This window comes from Ischnura elegans, chromosome 12, assembly GCF_921293095.1.
Source record: "Ischnura elegans chromosome 12, ioIscEleg1.1, whole genome shotgun sequence".
NCBI classification, from domain to species: Eukaryota; Metazoa; Arthropoda; class Insecta; order Odonata; family Coenagrionidae; genus Ischnura; species Ischnura elegans.
The window spans coordinates 39649242-39669849 of NC_060257.1; the positions used below are offsets into that span (position 1 = coordinate 39649242).

At 37.2% G+C, this 20608-nt stretch overlaps 2 protein-coding genes across 2 annotated transcripts; one reads left to right on the forward strand and one right to left on the reverse strand.

Annotated features, from left to right (window-relative positions):
- The first annotated feature begins 38 nt into the window (after nt 1-38).
- Nucleotides 39-7187, forward strand: LOC124169835 (maspardin-like). Its single transcript, XM_046548622.1, has 7 exons — nt 39-490; nt 569-703; nt 887-992; nt 1068-1188; nt 1570-1678; nt 6029-6277; nt 6680-7187. The coding sequence occupies exons 1-7, from the start codon at nt 392-394 to the stop codon at nt 6743-6745; spliced, it is 885 nt and encodes a 294-aa protein (XP_046404578.1). The 5' UTR covers nt 39-391; the 3' UTR covers nt 6746-7187.
- Nucleotides 5991-20530, reverse strand: LOC124169834 (stomatin-like protein 2, mitochondrial). Its single transcript, XM_046548621.1, has 10 exons — nt 20398-20530; nt 20121-20240; nt 19889-20036; nt 19629-19749; nt 14316-14443; nt 14074-14229; nt 10673-10788; nt 7578-7706; nt 7284-7446; nt 5991-6453 (listed from the first exon to the last, which is right to left on the reverse strand). Exons 1-10 carry the CDS (start codon nt 20443-20445, stop codon nt 6413-6415), a joined length of 1170 nt encoding a protein of 389 aa, XP_046404577.1. The 5' UTR covers nt 20446-20530; the 3' UTR covers nt 5991-6412.
- Nucleotides 20531-20608: the final 78 nt, after the last annotated feature.

Sequence of the window (20608 nt, forward strand, 5' to 3'; positions counted from 1 at the left end):
CAAATGAGGTTTGATTAAAAGGATTTTCTATATAAATTAGGTCAAATAACAATCAATTGAGGAAAATTGTATTGATTACACCGTACATTTACTAAGGATATCATGGTTTTTCATTGAACTTGGAAGTTAGGTTTTCTCCTGGTGCTGTACACATTTTTTCTTGTCTAAAAAAAAGCATATCGAATGTGACGTTTTTGTGGTCATGCGCTTGTTGCCAGCCCATATTGTTTTTGTTGTGAATAAGTCTCGAATATCTGGGGCAAGCCACTAGTCCTGGATATGCGTCGTAGCGTCTATTTTTTTATGTGTTGAGATTCACTAGTTATGTCTATATATTGTCAGTGAGCTTCTGGTTTCGTGTTTATATTAAATTCCCCATTAATGTGGAAACATGAGTTACTTGAGTGACCTGTGTCAATCGAATGAGTACCTTAGTTTTAGGAGTAATATCCCTTTGAGGAGAATAGCAGTGGACTCGGACAGCACTAAGGTTTGAAATTAGGTTTATGGTCTTGTAATATTTGACTGGATGCTTAAGTAACTCAAGATGTTTGTGTATGTGTTCCAGGTGTGGAAATTGTACGACTCGGGTCCAAAAACTGTCGCAAACCCTCTTATATGTCTTCCACCGGTTAGCGGCACTGCTGACATATTTTTCAAGCAAATTCTCGCCCTACACGCAAAAGGTTATAGGGTTATTTCGGTGGGTATCTTATGTTTTAACTCTTATCTGTAGTACTTGAATTACCTTGGCCCAAACTTTTTTCCCAAAATACACAGCTATCTGTTGTTAGTTGATGGAATACCGAAGCAAGAACTGATTGACATTTATGAGTGCTCAGCTGGTATTCATGCACTAAGCCATTAACTTATTGCCATTTTTTAGGCAGAGCATCCTGTTTACTGGACAGTTAAGGAGTGGAACGAAGGATTCAAAAAACTTATTGATCATTTGGGATGTAGACAGGTTCATATATTTGGTGCTTCTTTGGGTATGTACTGGATGGATTTCGGCGTCTGTTGTTTGGCTTGTTATTGATTTATTAACCGCAGCGAACCTTTCACAGGTGGTTTTTTGGCGCAAAAGTTTGCAGAATATACAGCCAACTGCCCTCGGGTGGCATCATTGATTTTATGTAATTCTTTCACTGACACTTCTGTCTTCAATTACAACGATTCCGCTACAGTGTAAGTAATATCGAAATTTCTATGCACGCCATTTAGTTTGGTTCGTCTTTTCTGCTAAGCATAGTTTCTTTTCACTGAAGTATGGAAACCCAAACACTGGATTAAGTATCTGAACAAATAAACTTAATGTCCTATCAAGCTACATATTTCGTCTATCCTCTAGTTTAGCAGGCTTAGAATAATTGCATATTTGAAGTTTATATAGGAGCTAAGTTTGGTAGGGGTAATGGCACGACCCCATTGAATAACTTAGTTTGGAAAAGCTGATTGAAATGTAATCAGCCAGAAATGTGTCGTTAAAGTGAAGGGATGCTTTGATACCTAGCTACCAGATGGATGAATTCCCAAGTGATACTCAGTACTTGCCTTCTCCTTTACCAGGTTTTGGATGTTTCCATCGCTGCTCTTAAAGAAAATGGTGATGAGCAACTTCACTTCTGTCACAGTTGATGCAGAAATAGCCGATTCCATTGATTTCATGGTTGAAAGGGTGAGTATATTTTCAGTACATTCTATGGAGCACTTGCCTTGTAATTATGCTTCAAGTTGTTATGATTTTTGGCGATTGAATATTACTATGTGTTCCTCTCTTATTTGTCAATAATCTGTATTCCATAGTTAATCAAAAAATTCTCATGCCTCAATGATCACTCCTTTCCATTTTAGTCATACCTAATCGAGATTATTTTTGAAGCATGGTCTTCATGTCTTTACAATGGACTTATCTATCCTATATATTCCAAAAATCCCTATTAAGCAGCCACCCCTCCAAACGACCATTTTTCCTTAAATCAGCAGTGGCCGTCTTAGGGTATGCTGCATATTCATATATCCAATCTCACAGCCAATGGAATGAAACTTTCAACATATCTCTCCAGTATAAAGAGTTCTTGGGATTGCCACCAGATCAGGAACTGCATTTCTGTCGAAGTTTCAATGTTCTCAAATGACATCAAGTTGTAAATGGCAGGGGCAGTATGGTTGCCATTGGAAATTTAATGCTAATTTTTTTCAATTCTGAAATGAATGCTAGATACTTCCTCAGGGGATAGTTGCAAAATTGTAGAATGAGACTTAAGTCCTTCATAATTACCTAAGTAAACCTGCAATCAAATGAACTTGATTGAGAGCTTTCCAAAATGCCCTCAACCTTTTCCTCACTAAAGACGAAAATGGACGTTTCCTGACCCGGGAGACTAAAGCAGCAAATTTTTGTCAGAGATTTTCCTACGTAGGTGAACAAATGCTGAATATTTACGTTTCCTAGCTCTCCCCCTTTTATGGCGGTCACGGGTGTGCAACGTCTTTGTTTCGGGATCCTACACTGCAGGGCTTAGGCTTTACCCTCAAAATTCGGGAGCAGGTACCCGGACCCCTCATCTTATATTACCCCTCTTAGCGGTAAGGGACCGTGGTCATACAATTGTTTATGTAGTCATTTTGCAAAGTAAATATTCGTTCCTTTCTCAAAAAATATTAACTAAGAATTGAATTCTTTGTCTTTTGAGCAGCGTTTACAATTTTTAATAACTTAAATCTCAATTTCAGTATCGACATTAACATGGAAATTGTTGCTGCATTAAATGCGTTGAAATTGACGGTAGAGCTATGTTAAGAATTTGAGAATTTTTAGAATAAAACGAAGAATTCAATTTGAAGTCTGCAATTTACGTTCTAGCAACAATTATCCATATGGGTAATTCATATAAACAAAGCATGATTGACCGCGAACCAAAGCCGCTGGTAGCTATGATAATTGGGAGTATGCCGTAGTTTGTAATCAACGTAGAACAGTGAAATAAAAAGTGATTATTAAACATCGAGAACACAGCTATTGCTACTCGTAGAAAATCATTTGATTCCTTCATATTTAATATATGCATAATGCATCATATTTCATGAAACATGAGTTCTTTGCGTACATTATGGATGTTTCAATATTTTTTAACTTTAAAAATATTTATATTGTTCGAATTTAAGTATACCAGGACTAGCCACGGTGATAACTTTTACGGGAGTCACCCGCAATGCACAATTGTGCGAAAAATCCACAGAGAAAAAATCATTCGCCTTGACCGGGATTCGAACCCGGATCCCTCGATTTCCGGCCGAGTGCTTTAGCCAGTTAAGCTACCGAGGCGTCATTCATCCCTGTGGAAATTTATATTTATTTATATTGTTCCCCTAAATAGTCCTTAAATTAGGAAAATCTGATGATGAGCTATACTCGTCATGGTGCAATTTGGCATTTGAAGTTGAAGACTAGCTAGACTCATCATTTTAGCACAAGAGGTTAAGTGGATTCCATGAAGCCATGCCTGAAACAACTGATTACAGCATAACTTGGTCATAATATCAAATCATGTAACCGTCATCATCAAGTAATATCAAATCATAGTCGTAGTATTAAATTGACTTTGCTGATGCTGAGACTGGTTGACAGGAATCAACATATTGGAATCATACTTAAGTATTTTTGTCTCAACGTTCCCCAAAGCATTGCCTTATCAAATGGAAGTTAATCATTCTTACAAGTGCAGTTGAACAGGGCTCCCACGCTACTGTGAAAACCTTAAAACCGTGAATTTGGTAATAAAACCTTAAAAATATCTCTCAAACTTGATTTTAGATCTATGATTGACAGGTCAAAAGAAAAATCGGTTTGTAGATCATATTTCAAGGTCAGTCGCGACACTGTCCATGCATTTATCTGCACTAGTATACATATTCTAAGCGCAATTGGTCTGTGCGCCATGATTACACATTGACCTAAAGCCTGTACCAAAGTCATAAGACTGGTAACGAAAGTGTTCATTTACCCTGGTGAAAATTCAGAAACTTCTTAACTTCCCTGGCACCCTGATGCCTCCATTTTCCCACTCGCAACCTTTAGCCAGAGCTGGAATTTACAAACGATATATGACGTCATGAGAGATAGCACTTTCATTGCTGCGTTTGCATTCATAGCATATGTCGCGTTTGTTAAATTTTTAGTTAAGTTGCGGCCAATCAATATTTTTGCCTAAGATGGTTAAAGTGCAAACTCTGAATTTGATGGCATGCAGAGCGTGAAAACCTTGAAAAAACCGTGAATTTTATAATTTAGTTTAAGTGGGAACCCTGTTGAAATTATTGCATTAAATACTAATTGAAACATTCAGAGTAGACCACATCAATTGACATGGTTCCTCCTCCCTCTGACGATTTCTGAGCTTTCTATGTTCCATGTATCTGAGAATCTTTCTCAGTAGGATCCCATTCACATCTTTGACACTGAGTGAGTTCCATTTTTCCTTTATGTTCGCTTCTGATTCATTATCACACATAAAATCGTAATTTGCTAAAAGGAATGCGGTAACGGTAGAAAAATATAGGTAAATTACGATGAATAAAATCTTCCTCATTCAGCCATTCTAGCAAAAGTTTTAAGTAAAAACATGCTATTGTTGCCTCCCATTTGTCATGAGTTTTTGACAAGATTAGAATTCCTGTTCGGGAAGTGTCAATTTTAACACTTTTTAGTTTTCCAGTCTGTTTTTTTTTGTTGTAATATTAGTTGCTGTATAGTCATTTATGATATTGAGCTAAAGTTGGAGTAAAAAATTACCAAGTGTTTCTGTCACCTTGTCTAACCTTCACAAAATCAATTCATCTCTCTGTCCGAAGTATGTAAGTTTCAGACCTGAAATTGGATGGCAGAAAATTTTGTTTCCATGGAAATGTTAGGGAACCAGACGGGAACTAATTTGAAAATCATAGAATTGGTGTGGCTATATATGTTTTTTCTTCTGTATAGTACATCTAACCATCATCAAACATCATTTATGTTCCGAATCTGATGTGACAGTTTTAAATCTAATTGGAATCTTGGGAACTGGTGTATAATTTTTGATCTAGCCGAGTTGTATTTCAATTTACACTTGATGCATATCAACACTACAGTGCTGGTGCAGTTGCTCTGAAATGCTGATATGCTGTGGTATACTTATGTGTATCAGTGAATATAAGTGGATTGTACTTATTTTAATGGGCAATGTGAGTCTCTGTAAACATCAGTTGCAATTCTCTGCATCATGGGTATTGGATATTTTTCATGCACTTTATGTGAGCTGCAGTTTGCTGGTAATACTCACTCCAGGGCCAATACGAGCTCGTATAATTGTAAGTGCTCTAAGGCTTATTCACATCTGTATTTTGAGTATCATTTGGATTGCAAACTTAAATGAAAGATTGGTGGGTAGATGACAGTGTGATAGTAAGTCAGCCAAAGTGAGCAGGGAATTGTGTACTGGCCTTTAGTTGCTAATATTGAAGAGAGTTTATGATTTTTCTGTGGTAATGAATTTGCTTGGATAGTGGAAGTAGGTCTTCTGTGCCCCGTTGAAAATTGTATGCGATAAACAAATATTAGATATTAATTACTATTAATATTAATTCTTGTCAGCCAGTTTTGATGTGAATTGTCATTTTTATAAAGAAACGATGATGAAACTGACATTGCTGATTCTGTGACCGGTTGACATGAATTAAAATGTTAGTATCATACCAGGTAATTTTATCACTACGTGCCCCAAAGTATTGCCCGAATTTTTCTCCTACATACTTTTGAAAATATGTATCTCCAAGTGATTTTGGTGACATACAAGCAGCGATTGATTGAATTCAATTAATCTTTTTTCTCAGTGTTTGAAGAGTTGATTTATTGGCTGCCATTTATGTTTAGTGGCACCCAATATAAGTTGGCCTTGATTTTTTTAATTGTACACTAAAACATTTCACAGGGGTACAATTAAAGAAAGAAATACCTTTCAATAGAGACATTCCTCCTTTATTTCTACAGATTGAGAGCCTATCACAGCAAGAACTGGCATCTCGGTTAACATTGAACTGCACCAATTGCTATGTCCAGCCTCAGAAGCTGAGCAATACACCCACTACAATATTGGATGTATTTGACAAATATGCTCTCTCAAGTACTGTCAGAGAGGACTTGTATAAATGCTATCCAAATGCAAAATTGGCTCACTTAAAATCTGGAGGCAACTTTCCATATTTAAGCCGCAGCGATGAAGTCAATCTACACTTACAAGTGAGTATGGTTTGTTGAGATCTCTTTGCAACCTGATCACCTCCTGCACATTGGTTATTTCTGCTTGTTTTTGTCAGATAATACATTTTTTAGCATTGTTAAGAATGGTTGGGTCATTTTCTTTCGCCTTCTTCCTTATATATTCTGTGCATGAAGATCACTTCTCACTGTCAAAGCTGCAATAATATCAACCAGTTATTAGATAGCTTGTTTGTTGAAACTTTTTTATAGCTTTGGCTGTTGTAACTTTATTTTTAGGGTTGATTATAATTATTTCTTTCATTATTGGTGCTTTACTATTTTTTGAATTTATGACATGGATCATGATCCATGTAGATTTGCCTAGCTTTATTTTATGTTTCGTAAGTGGTTGTTGTGCCTCAATCAACATGTTCGTTTCAGATCCACCTTCGGCAGTTTGAGGGCACTAATTTAAGTGCATCTGAACCATTGCCTGACTCCACGTAGTGACGTTCACTGACTGGAATATTTGTGAGTTATGTTGGGACCAAAGTAAAAGAAAGAGAAATTTATTTATGAAGATGGTAAAGAACGAGACAGCACAGTACTATTTTCCAAAGTGGTGGTGGTGTGATGTAAATAGGACCATCAATTCTGTGCTCAAATACTTAAAACCCAAGTGATACTGCCTATGCTTTTATATGATATTGTTGTGGCCACCTGTGAGCATTTAAGGATGCTTCATTTATTGTTAAGCGAAAAGTTGTTTTGCTGCTGTTTGATTTGTGAGGAAAGCCACATGTGGAATGCTACTGCCCTTATTTTCCTGAAGCAGGAAACGTGGAAACTCAATCACATGTTTTATAGCTATCCACTGAGGGTAACAAATATATGTATTTAAAACATCACTGTTGTATTTGTAATAAAATATTTTTTCATTTGCACAAGACATGTCTTCAAATACCATTCTTCTGTTAAATACCACATCCAAAATGATAGGTTACCATTACTGTCCACATTTATATAGTTGGAGAAGTAGTTTTACCATTAGGTGATTTCTTCTTCTTAATAGACTTAGTGAGCTCACTCAGTTCTTCGTCATCACTGAAAAATTCAGCCAAATTCTTTTCATTTTTTAATGGGCCAGCTTGTAGTTCCTGTATGCCTCTTGTGTCATTACTAGATATACTCTTATATATTGTCATAGCCTAAAATGTAAGAAAAATTTCATTTACTTAGTGCTTACTATGGAAGCAATGATAGAAGGCTGTTTGATGAACACAATCACTCCATCTTAAATAATGCCAGGGTGGAGATATGGTGAAGTTCAATGGCATACCTGAGCAACAGCACCAGTGATGTCTCCCACATTGTTGGGCAGAAGTATTGTATTGTTAGTTTTTGCCAACTTTTTAAATGCATGGACATACTGTTCAGCAACATTTAAAGAAGCTGCATTTTTACCATCCTAGAAGAAGAGAAAAGGCTTTCAATGTTTATCTTTAGTATCCATTTTATATTTTTACTCAAGACTTAATTACAAAGAAAATTAAATGAAGTTTACATATGGACTGAGAAGTCGAGAGACTTCAGTGAATATGTACGAACTCTTCGAAAACAATAATGGCCACATAGCCTCTGCCTTGCATTGGCCTTACATTTGATTGTAGGGTTAGACTTAGATGGGATACATGATTATGTACTAGATTTATGTAATGAATATTTGCTCAGATAAAGAAAACAGTTAACACAAGCATTTCATCACACTTGAAGGAAGACCCAACACTGACTACCAGAGATGTGAAAAGGGATTTTTTTGCATAAAATTTTTTTTAACAACAAAGCAAGCAAAAAGCCATGAATTTTCTTTTTACAGGTGGTGGGTCATTTCTTAAGAAATATGTATTATAAAAAATAATTTAGCTTGATTCACATTTTGCCTCAGGTCAAAATTTGATGTTCAATAGAACCATGTTTTTTTATGCAAAATTTTCTAAAATCTTGAGAAACATCTTAGTTTAGAGAATTTTCAATATATCCTAGGATATTTTTCAATTAGTAATTGGAATCCTCATGACTTCTATAGTAAACCTGCAAATTTTTATACGAATTCGTTGAAAAGTATGGCTGTGGCAAGTTCCCTCTGGAGGTATAAGTGCCTCTGGAGACCGGATTTATTGAAAAACTGCAGTTTCACCCGAACTTCAAATGATTGTGAAAAAAAAAACTAGTAGAGATAGCCAAGAAATATTTTATACCGTTTCATTCCTACATGGAAGGATGAAATTTGCCAAGTTTCATCAAAATCTGAGTCGGTGGGTGTCATGCCTGGATGAACTGACATGGAATGACGCGGAGGGTATTTTAATAAAGTGTAGCAACTAGGAAAAAAAATAATACAAAGCTATTTTATTACATATCCATATGCAGTTTCTTTTTAATTGATGAGGTTAAACTGATTAATATTGACAAAATATTTTTATGTTTACTGAAATAAAATACATATATCAATGTAATAATTTATAGCAAAATTAAATAATGGACTATGTAAGAGCCAATATACATCAGCCCGTCGCACTTTTCACGCAAGTGGCAAAAGCCAATATATGTATCGGCCTACCGCACAAAAAGAGTTCATAATTGAAACAACATAAAGATGGGGAAAAAACAGCTATCTTCAGCGGCATATCCAAGGTTGTCATGGTAAGACATTCTAGGACATCACCATTTTATTACACTACTTAAACTTTGTCCAAGCATAAAATAATAACTTGACTTACATATCCACACATTAACATATTAAATGCGGGCCTGATCTTCATTAAAGTCCATGATAAAAACACAAATGGTAAATGTCATTTTCAAGGCCCACAAAGTGTTGAAACCATGGTCAGTCGTTGAGTGTTAAATTCAATAGTGTGGAAATTATAATTTGTGTTTTTATCATGGATATAGCTAGTAAACTTCCACAAAATCAAGCCTGAAACAATTTATTCATTAAAGTCGTAAAAATCGGCCGTAACGATAAGAAAGAAAAATAGAGGGAGGTTTCCGTGCCATAACTTCCGTTCAAATACTGCTTTTTAAAAATGTTGCACAAGGCTCGAAAGATGGAAGCTTGCTGAAGGCCATACACACGATTGGAAGACTCGGAAGTGGATATTAATCACGTACGGAGGTAGAGAAAGGGCTCCAGGCCCGACCGGCAGAGCATGTCAATTGACGTGCTCCGTATCTCGGCTTGGACGGAACCACGTAAATTGACGTTTTCTGCGCTGAATGTGTTTACCCTCTAGGCGTGAATTTTTCTTACTTTCAGGTCATTTAAGAAATTACAGTAAAACCTCTTTACATCGTAATGGAGGGGACCAAAATTTGGGCAATTTGATGTATGGAGGTTCACTACAGAGAGGTTTCAGTGATAGGCACCATTTTTTCATATCCTTTGGAAATGAAATGCACTACTGTATTTTAATCCATTATAAATATATGTGTTTAAACACACATGCACGCATCAGTGAACAAATATTTATTCTTTAATAATTACAGAAAGTGAGCGGTATTGCATGATTTTTACCATGATTCGAGAGAAAGCGATGTGAGCTCTCTGAATTCAACAGTCACTTAAAATGATTAGGATAGTTGGATACCTTTTTTTTTACTTACTGTTAGGTATACTCTCATATTGAACAAAATGGCCACAACTAATGATTAACGTGAAAATTACAGCATAATAAGGTATATAAGAAAAAAAAGAGAAACATTTATTGCTGAAAATGTCATTCCATGTACATAATCGCGGCTGCATTAATGGTCTCTTGTTGTCTCGGTACAATTTGCGGAGGTAGTTAGGCCGTCTCGGGGGTATCTCCTTGGTATGATAAGTGGAGGTATTACGATATAAAGAGGTTCACTACAAAGAGGTTTGCCTATAAATTTACTTGTAAATCAGACGGGACCGTAAGGGTGGTATGATGTATGGAGGTTTATGATGTAAAGAGGTTCACTACATAGAGGTTTTACTGTATTTTCCTTGGAAAAAGATGAGCATATTGCAGCCCTAGAAAAAGTTACTCTCTATCATTGAGAAGATGGTATGTACTACGTCACCAATGAATGATCAGACTGAGGATATATGTAAGTGATATCTTTTACCAATGTGAAGCTCATAGTGTGTTGCTTTGAAGCTTGATCAGGCTGGATCTGATGGTCTAACGTACAAAAATTAAAAGTTACCGAATATTTTCCTCAAATATTTGAATTTCTCTTCACAACCAGTTTCAATACATTTTGAAACATGTTCTGAAGATAAAATAAAATTGGTTGTGTAGAGAAATGAAAGTATTTCTGGATAGTAGCTATAAAATTTCAATCAATTAATAATACAAAACTCATAGCTTAAGAAACAAATTCAATAACTGGATTGATACTTACCACACCTTTCAAAGATTTTCCAACCATATCTAATCCTTTAGCTCTAGCTTCAGCAACAGCTAATATCGCTGAAGCCTCTCCAGTGGCCTTGTTTATTTGTTCCTGCCTCTCAGCCTCTAAAGTTAGAAAAGTCATCCAAGATTAAAATTACACCATAATCTTACATCTCCAATGCACAGCGAGAATTATGTTATACTATACATAATTAGTCGCACTTGGAGGTAGCTAAAGCATAATGTACATAACTATGTATCAACTCAGAAATAATGAGCAAATCATTCTATGTTTTTTAACATCTCGCTGAAACTGAATTGAAAATTAGCAATCAAGGAGCAAATGCTCTTAGTTGATGTAAGATTATGGTGCCTAAACAGTTTTCAAGAATTTTAAGTCATAAAATATTAAACAAGATTTATAATCCATTAGAAGTTATTGATTCAATAATGAATCGAGGCACGAAAACATTTTTTTATTAACCTGCACAATTTCACCTGCAATCAAATCACTTAATCTGAAATGAAGTAAGAAATTATGGACTACATTTTTGTACAGATTTTACTAGTAAGTCTGAACTGTCTATATAAATCAGTTTATAAATTAAACTGTTGATCTTTTTAAAACTTCCTCTCATCTTTCCAGGAGAATGTTTTTAGATTAAAACTGAAACTTCTGACAAATATTTCTCGGGTTTGCATCCAGGTTAAAGCTTTTGTGTAAGCCGACGTTTCGGAAGACGACTTGTCTTCCATCCTCAAGGCTATGTTACTCTATCGAAGTTCAATTTCACACTGAACTGGATCGACCGTTTACCGAGGACAACAATACGGCTCAGGTGTCGTCCGATTGGCTGTAGGTCTTTTGAAATTCTTCACGTTTAACCCTTATGTTTTTAATACAGCTAATTACAGGTCTCCATGTGGTGCTTAGATGATAGCCGGTGTCCCGATTGAAATTTTTGGGATTGAGGCGGATCTCTATTGCTTCCTTAACTACGCGGTCCCAGTAACGTTGAGCATGGCAAAGGATTTTGGTGTCGTCCCATTTAATAGCATGGTCTTCATTAATGCTGTGTTCCGCCACGGCCGACTTTTCTGGTTGCGCTAATCTGAAAAATCTCCGGTGTTCTTTCAGCCTCGTCTCAATCGTTCGGCCTGTCTCCCCCACATACATTTTACCACATTCACAAGGTATTCCATAAACCCCTGGTGTCTTCAACCCAATCGGATCTTTCACCCTCACCAAGCGGTGCCTTAATTTAGGTGGTGGCAGATGGACAGTTTTGATATTATACCGTCGTAGAATGCGGTGGATCTTACCAGATATGGTTGACACATATGGGATTAAGGCTGTTGATAGCGGTTTTTCAGGCGGCTCATCCGGGAAACTCTTTTGTTTTATGTTGAATCTGCTTAGGGCCTTAAAAATCTCTTGTTTTCCATAGCCATTCCGTAAAAATGTTGTCTTATGGTGGTCTAACTCGGCTGAGATGCTTGTATTATCTGATATTAACTTTGCTCTATGGACCAAGGTAGATAATACAGCGGCCTTCTGCGATGGATGGTGGTGGCTCTGTCCGTTGAGATACAGGTCAGTATGCGTTGGCTTCCTATAAACGGAATGACCTAGGCTCCCATCTTCTTTCCTATGTATTAAGATGTCCAGGAAAGGAAGTCGCCCATTCTCTTCTACCTCCATGGTAAATGTGATGCTCGGGTGTTGGTTGTTCATATGTGTCAAAAATTCCTGCAATGCAGCTGTACCATGTGGCCAAACTAAAAAGGAATCGTCCACATATCTGAACATATAACTTAAATCGTTTAAAACTGAAACTGCTATAATCAGGTAGAACTGATCGTAACTAATGGAAGCTCCCAAGTGCAAAAAATGCTGATTTATCCTTGCTTAGCTGGTATGTTACCATATTTTAATACATGAAGATGCATATATAGGCTCCACAAGAAACATTAACTTCAAAAAGAAAAAAAAATCAACTTAGACAAAGATAGGACAAAAGTTCAAGTCCTTTTAAATCTACCATTTGCATGTTCTGCAGACATTAATTTAATTTATGAGGCAGCATTGCTTTTAATGCAAAGAAATAGCAGGTATCCATAAAGAAGAAACAACCTCATATGCAATCCTAACTGATACAAGTTTTTAATAGAAAACAGATTAGAATGAAATGAAGTTCATATGCTAAAAAATTTTCTTAAAAAATTAATCCAGACCACCAAATCTGAGGATCGAAGATCATCCCTGTCATATTTTATTGCCACATAATGCCATTCACCAACAATTTACATATGTACAGTGCAGTCTTTCAGGCTTTCTCCAGCAAAAGCCTGAACATGTCAATACAATAGAAAAGACTTTTTCCACAAAAAAGTTTCTGGAGTCGAGCCACCAGATAAAGAATGAATTGTATACTGTCTGAATCATTATCTGGACCTGTGGCAGGTACACTATTTTTGTGTGGATAATTGCCAGTGCTGTTGATAAAATATTGATAAAATGGAAACATGTGACCTGTTTAATAAACCCAATCAGATCCACAAGCATATCGGTATGCAGAATGCATAGTGACATCTATCCGTTGATCCTGCTGCTATCTTATAAGGTTTTTTTGTAAGTTTTTGGCCAGATAGTGTACCAGATAGTAGCTGCCATCTGGTGGCTATTTAGAATTTTTTTTCCATTTTAAATCACTTTAAAAATATTTATACTTCAACCAAATGTAAGATGACGAGGAAAGATTTCCATCCAAAATCTCGAGAATTGCACTGGAAAAAATGTTAACAAGTTGTGTGCAACGACCTTTAGAATGTATGTCATATGTCATTATCCCACTCGATCAGCTTAGAGACAACCGGATCAGGTTTCCTGTGTCACCGCTACCCAGCGCAGACCAACAACCGACCGGTACGACCAAGTATTCTCCCTCAGGATCGGCTCCCCTGTGTCACCGCTACCCAGCGAAGACTGATGGCCAACTCAACCTGACAGACCCAGCCCTCTGGGCTAGCAATCTGAGTGTGCCACAATCATGTGTACTTATTATACGTGTGATTTCTCTGTACTTACGATTATTTTTACATTAAAATCAATCGAAAATAACACCGACGGCTTCCTGCTCATTGAAGCCTCCTATGTCCCGTGATCAGCTAACTCTTAACAACATATCAAAATATAGTAAAAAACAGTCAACAAATACTCCATTAAATGTCTTATTTAAACAAACACTAAAAATGTGTTCAAATTCTTTAAAAGTCAGCAGTTTTTGGGGTCTATTTAAATACCAGGGGATGGATGCAAATGGCTTAAAAGGATAGCTTGGAATCAAAAGCTATTGAATTAATGTTTAAATGAAAGCAGGATTTTTTGAGTTTTTATAACGTGCTCACCTGATGCAAGTATTCGCGCCGCCCGCTTTCCCTCAGCTACATTAATGTCAGCTGCTCGCATTCCTTCAGACTCTAAGATGGCAGCACGCTTCTTTCTCTCAGCCTCAACTTGCATTTGCATTGCTTCCTGCACACGAGCGGGCAGTTTTATATCCCCTAGTGATGCACAGTACAATTAACAATGATCTGTTCTTACAAAACAAAACAGAAACCTAAATTCTACGAAGAAAAACACTACTTACTGATTTCGTATCTCAAGCATGTTATCCCCCACGCCTCACTTGCTTTATTTAAAGAATCCACTATTGAAACATTTAAGCTCTCTCTTTCCTTGAAGACAGTATCAAGGGCAATTTTACCAAGTTCAGACCTGTAGGGAGAAAAGTCATTAAAACATTGGGCATTAACTACAGTACAAGGCAGAGAATGCAGAAACATAGCTACAGTTGTTGCTGTCTACTCACTGCTACACACTGTCATCAGCTAGCAATAGCAGTTGCTAGCTAGTGACCAAGCTAATGCGTGGCACAATTCTAAATGAAAGTCCCTAAGATGTCAGGTTTCCCTGGCAATTTCTTAGGTGTCCCTGAGATCTAGTCGATGTTCAAGACTTTTAGATGGCCTAGATTGTCATTAACCAAATCACACTACGGATGTGACAACGTAAATGCAATCCCTACGAAGGAATCCATACTCACCTTTTTAGGATGTACCTAGATAAATGAAAACTAAAGCTTTTCCGACAAATTTCTTGTGATTACTGACAGTACCCTGCCTGTAAATGGACACATCTAAAAATAACAGTTTTAAGGTAATATCAGTCGAAATGGATACAGCAACTAATCTCAACTACGAGAAAACATCAGCGGAAGTGGATGCAGCTATGAATCGTGAATACAACGTAATTGCTAAGTAGCACTTGATAATGAAATTTGAGCACTTTCAATTCTAATGAATACTGCAAGTACCTAATTATTTAACCCATTTTAAAGTATCACATTTTCTTCGCAATACTGATGACAATAAATTACATAAAATTTTCCTAGAGAGAACTATCGTCTCCGACTGTCATCACCTTTCTGTAATGCTGCCTCTGATCAGCTCACCAGCCAATGCTGTAATCGAATTTTTTTCTTCCTATCAAATTTAAGTAAATCCCTGCATTCCTAGCAGACTCTAGAATGGCACAAGCTGTTCGCTCAGTCCCAAGAATTAGCCACACAGAGTCCTCTCAATTCAGCCATTCTCCCCTAAGTTAAAAATAGAATAACTTGGGTTACCACCCACATTTCATGAGTTGGTGACACTTTTCCACTTTCATTTCATTAACTCCTTCAGGGATAGCTGGTCACTGAAGGAAGGAATCTTTCACATGAGTGTAAACAATATAAACCATGACACACCCATGCACAAGGCCATGGGTAGCTGAGAATAGGGTGGTTTCCTATTTTTTTTATTGCCTAAATCGAAAGATTATTACTCCTGTCGTACGTATTTCACGCTTTTAGATTTTTAAATGACGACATCTATTTTTTGCGAATAAATGAAAAGTGAACATTTTCAAACGTGCAAAAATGCGACAGCTAAGTATGAATGCTGGGAAAAGCCTGCGTGACGTCATTCTGGTTCCGGCTGCCTCTTTGTGAAGCCACCTTGGTGCGAGGCTATGAGCGCCGCTACGATGCAGGCTGCTAGCAGGTAGTGTTTGGCTTAAATAAGGATTATTATTACCCTATCAAACAAAGGAAACTTTCCAATCTTAGCCAGTTTTAATAGGTGATTATTAAGACATGTTTCCCTGAGCTCTGTGCCTCATGCATGCATTGGTAATCCCAGACAATGTAAAACTCCTATCTACTCGTATAGAAACTAGGTCCCTGTGACGTTACGTGTAGTGGCATCACATGGGTGCCAATCTGGCCTTTTTCATATGAGGTTAAAATTGACCATTAACGTTTGTCTAAACTGGGATTTCTAAAACCAAATACATTTGTATATAATGAATAAACTAAATGTAATGAATTGCAGTTGATTTTTCTTTTCTTTGATGAAGGAAACTTGCCTAATGGACCCACTTATGACCTCATCAACTAAAGGGTTACAGTACGGCCGCCGAGAGTTGCCTGATAACAGGCTGAAGGATCTAGTTTGAGGTAGGGGGCAAGGTTGCCCAGTAAGAAAGCAAAATGCCAACGTCACATGTAAGCAAAAGGCTTCCCTGAAGAAAGGACCCAGAAGGGACAACGAGCATGATGACCCACAGGAAGAATCCCTTGTTTTGGTAATTCGAACAATGGGTTTGTTTTAGTGGTTGAGGCTTGTTTTTGTGAGTAATATGCTTGCGACAACATTGTATGACTAGGCAAGGGTGTGAGGTGCGTTTAGAGTACAGCTGGCTGCAAACTGTGCTTGCATGGGGTTTTCCACCCCTCCTTTTGCCATGTCACCGGACAATTCTTGCCAGCCGGGCTGTATGACTACATATTTTTCCCACTAACAGCTTGGGAAGTAAGCAAATGACTGAAAAATAGCTAACCTGGGGTCTTCATATTTTTCAAACTCAACCATAATCAATGATTTAAAAAATTTGGTGAATGAGCCCATAATATCCGTGAAAGTTTTCCTTTGTTCCAAATTGCTTGGGATTGTAGCAATTTCTTTGGATATAAGTATCATGTATCTGTATAAATATTGACAAAATATGAAAATAGCATTCAAAATTCTTTTTTCTCCAATTTTCATGGTAGTTTAGCTTTCAGCTGATTAAGGCATATATTATTATCTGTATAGTATATTATATATATCATATAGTATTATCTGAGAAATATTTTGGTTGTATTTCGTTATTTTCACAATATTATGATGGGTCAAAAATACATAAACTATAAATAATCTTTCCTTCTTGAATACTTGCTAGTACTGAATAATGAACTTGAAGTAGTATTGAATAAACACTTTTCAGAATTTCTCACTACTAGAGCAAGATTGTACCAGAGACCATGGAGTATTTTACCATTTCAAATGGCAGAATACTCCATGGTATCTTGCACAACCACTCACATTGCATACAAGAGTATGATCACTGCAGTAATAGGCGGATCTAGGCACCTGCCCCCTCCAGACCCTTAAAAAATATGCAAGATTTTTAATATGGTCCCATTATCATTGCGTTCATTTTGTATTACAAGGTATCCTTGTTCCCCCCCCCCCCCTCCTCTGGAACAAAATCCTGGATATGGCCTTATTCCCCCCCCCACCCTCCCCCTGTCTTCACCATAGCATCAAGTGTGGCATCTGTTGCATTTACTGTATTTAATTAAGTCAGCCAGGTGGCCCTTACCTCCTGATGGATCAAAATAATTTTAGTTGCATTTAAAACATTTATACCAGCAGGGTTATTCCACTAATCGTATGGCCGGGCCATAAGTCGAAATCGACCATAACTACGGCCTCGAGACATACGTATGGCTTCGAGCGATTCTACTCTGAGCGAAAGGCCATAAGTCGGGCAGTAGCTACGGCCTAAAGGCCGTAACACTATGGCCTGCCTGGGAGGCGGTCATAACTCGGGCCATATGAAATAACATTGCTCGCCTACGGAGTTATAGAAGAAATTTACGAAGTGTCGTCGATTACATAGCGATTGTTTCAAGAAATACATGAATATTGTGGGTGAGCACATACGGATTCAACGGGCATTGGCTAGATATATTTAAAAAAGACGTCGATTTCATAAGGAGGATACAGGATACGTGTAGGTAATCCGTTCGTATGCGAACGATGATGATATTTTCATTAACTATTTCCGTGCGTCAAAAGTTGTTACTTAATTTTTAAGTAGATATAGCGGATGAAGTAAAAGTTCGCTTGTAGTTAAAAAGTTAGGAATACTTTTAACGGATGTTCTGCTAAAGTGAACGGAGGAACGGGCCCGTTCCTCTTCCCGGAGCCGGCTTTTATTTGCTTTCTGTGCTACATTTGCTAGCAGATTCCTTACTTGTTTCGAAAAGCTGTAGGTAGTTTGAAATATCCGCTAGTAAATGTTTTATATTTAAGATTCTCGTAGCATAACGGTTCATGAGGGAGGATATCTAAGAAACATAGGGCAAGAAATTTTTTTTGGCAGTAAGGCAATCTTCAGTAAGTCGATGCGTAAAGGACAAATGTCGTCCACAAATCAAGGAAAGAATGATAGTCTCATATTGATGTTTTAACTTTATACAGCTACCGAAGCATAAGCCTCTGATAATAAAATTAATGAAACTTAAAGTTTCAATTTCATCTTTAGATTTCGTGCATTGGCTGGATTTATAAGGCTTTTGGGGGCAAATGATTGCAGCCATGAGACAATAGTTACACCATTGGAAGGAGAGGAAGGGGGTTAGAACTACAATAGGATGTCATGTTCTAACTCTATCCATTACATGCACAATTCACGAATATTATAATACTGCACGGTACAAATTTCTTCTGCTTCTTCTCGCCCGTGATTTGCGTTCTTCACTTGTTTTAAAGATCTTCAGCGTCTGCCGCTAGATTAGTGTTTAAAGAAAATCCAAATTTATCCTTTAATAAGAGTCCATTTCGGTTAAGGACCATATAATTAAATTTTTATTCACGTTGGAACAAACTTCCTTCTCAAAAAAATGACTAGTATATAAAAAAGTGAACCAAACTTATAGTACCAATTATAATTCTCATACTCGCCTGCAGAAAGGGTGTTAAGACTTTTGGCCAGGCCATACGATATGGCCCCTCGAGAGTGGAACCGGTTTAGGCCGTAATTTCGGGTCAGACCATAAGAAACTTACGGCCGGCCATACGTATGGCCCCGTTTAGTAGAATAGCCCTGCTGGTTAAGTATTCACCATTTGGATAGAGTTGTTGGGATACTAATTTATTCATGTTCTATGAATTGCGTATCATCAATGACGTCCTACATTTTATCCTTAGCCATTAGATCCACATTTTATCCACAGCCATTAGAGCTTACTCTAAACGCCTATTCACAAGATACATAAACCCATATGAGTTAATGTTTAAATGTATGAAAATATGACTGAACATGAAAATGCATTGCGTAACCACCCAATTTGTGCGAATGCATGTACAGAAAATAAAGACTGTTCTAATTTGGTTCATGCATTCGTATATGTTCTATTCCAGTCCACAAAAATCATTCATGCAAACAGACATTAAGTCGCACATGTTAATGTATCGTGTACACAGGCCTTAAGATGTGTTTTACACCTCCCCAGATGCAGAAATACATCAGTATTACAGAGTGCATTGCCAGAAAATACAGTTCAGGCAATGTCTGAAAATGTATCATGACAACATGGATGTTAAGAAAAAAATCGGGCAAACGAGTCCAAAGAAAATATTTGACTTCTGAAGGAAAACATGAATCATTTTAAGAAGAGAAAAAGATGGGGGAGTATGCCATTGGCTTGCTATAGACATGAATTACAGTGTCGACCTACATTTACATGCAAGGAGTACATTATATAGAATTCAGCCGTAATACTCAAACCAACTTTTAAAAAGTTATTTACCTCATGGTTGTCTGGGCCAACTGCGTGATAGCGAACTCAGGGTCTTCGACGCCATAACTCGCTTTAAAAGGGTCAAAAATCCTGAGGTACAGAACTCCGTCAATGTTTAACGACACATTATCTGAAAATATAGTTTAGGCATTATGTAAAGATGATGCAATGAATCCTTACGATAACGTGTGAGGTGTATCCAGACTCCATCAAAAGTTTTACATCCAAATTAAAGGTTGATTAGGACCGTACATAATAGATGATTGTACCTAAACTAATTGCACTTTGTTGAGGAACATCAATGGCAATTTCCTTCAGGCTCTGTACGTATTTTACTTTGTCAATAATTGGCACCAAAATATTCAAACCGGGCTCCAATATTCGATGGAACTTTCCCATTCGTTCGACGATCCATGCCTGCAAGTGTATAATTTCAAAGGTTTCAATTCTATTACGAGACTACCACGTTCGCTAAGATGTTTACACAGTAACAAAACTTGCCTCTTGCTGCGGTACAAACATGATGGCTGTATTAATTGGCGTAGTGCCTTTGCCCCGGACTTGAATGGGAATAACATTGTGGCATACACCGTCTGGAACTTTGAAAGTCAACAGGCAAGTCTGAAATAAGCACAAATACAAGTGAAGATGAAATACAAACGGGCCTTTGCCGGTAACACTATCAATGGGAGCTACTAAGACAAGGAACAGAACGTCGCAGCGAGATTAACACGCACAACTGTACGACTGAAAATTATCCTCCACCACTAATTATTACCTTCAGAGAGGTTAATTGGCGACAACCAACTCTTGCTTTGGATAACATCACTGAAAATTTTGGTATCTCACTAGTCGCTCAGATTCTTGTGCACCGCTTTTGCACCTTCATCCAACACCAGCACTACGTGAGTAAATTAATAACTAAAAGTCTGATTTACGTATCGAAGCGCGAATCTAAACATGCTTTGAAATGAAACATCAATGATATA

Excerpts from the sequence above, each read along its gene's own strand:
- LOC124169834 (XM_046548621.1), bottom strand. The coding sequence starts at position 20,445 with ATGTTATCCAAAGCAAGAGTTGGTTGTCGCCAATTAACCTCTCTGAAG. Across the intron at positions 20,241-20,397 it reads GCCAATTAACCTCTCTGAAG|ACTTGCCTGTTGACTTTCAA; the intron begins GTAATAATTAGT and ends TGCTTATTTCAG. Across the intron at positions 10,789-14,073 it reads GGCGCGAATACTTGCATCAG|AGGCTGAGAGGCAGGAACAA; the intron begins GTGAGCACGTTA and ends TTCTAACTTTAG.
- LOC124169835 (XM_046548622.1), top strand. The coding sequence starts at position 392 with ATGAGTTACTTGAGTGACCTGTGTCAATCGAATGAGTACCTTAGTTTT. Across the intron at positions 993-1,067 it reads TATATTTGGTGCTTCTTTGG|GTGGTTTTTTGGCGCAAAAG; the intron begins GTATGTACTGGA and ends AACCTTTCACAG. Across the intron at positions 1,679-6,028 it reads TTGATTTCATGGTTGAAAGG|ATTGAGAGCCTATCACAGCA; the intron begins GTGAGTATATTT and ends TTATTTCTACAG.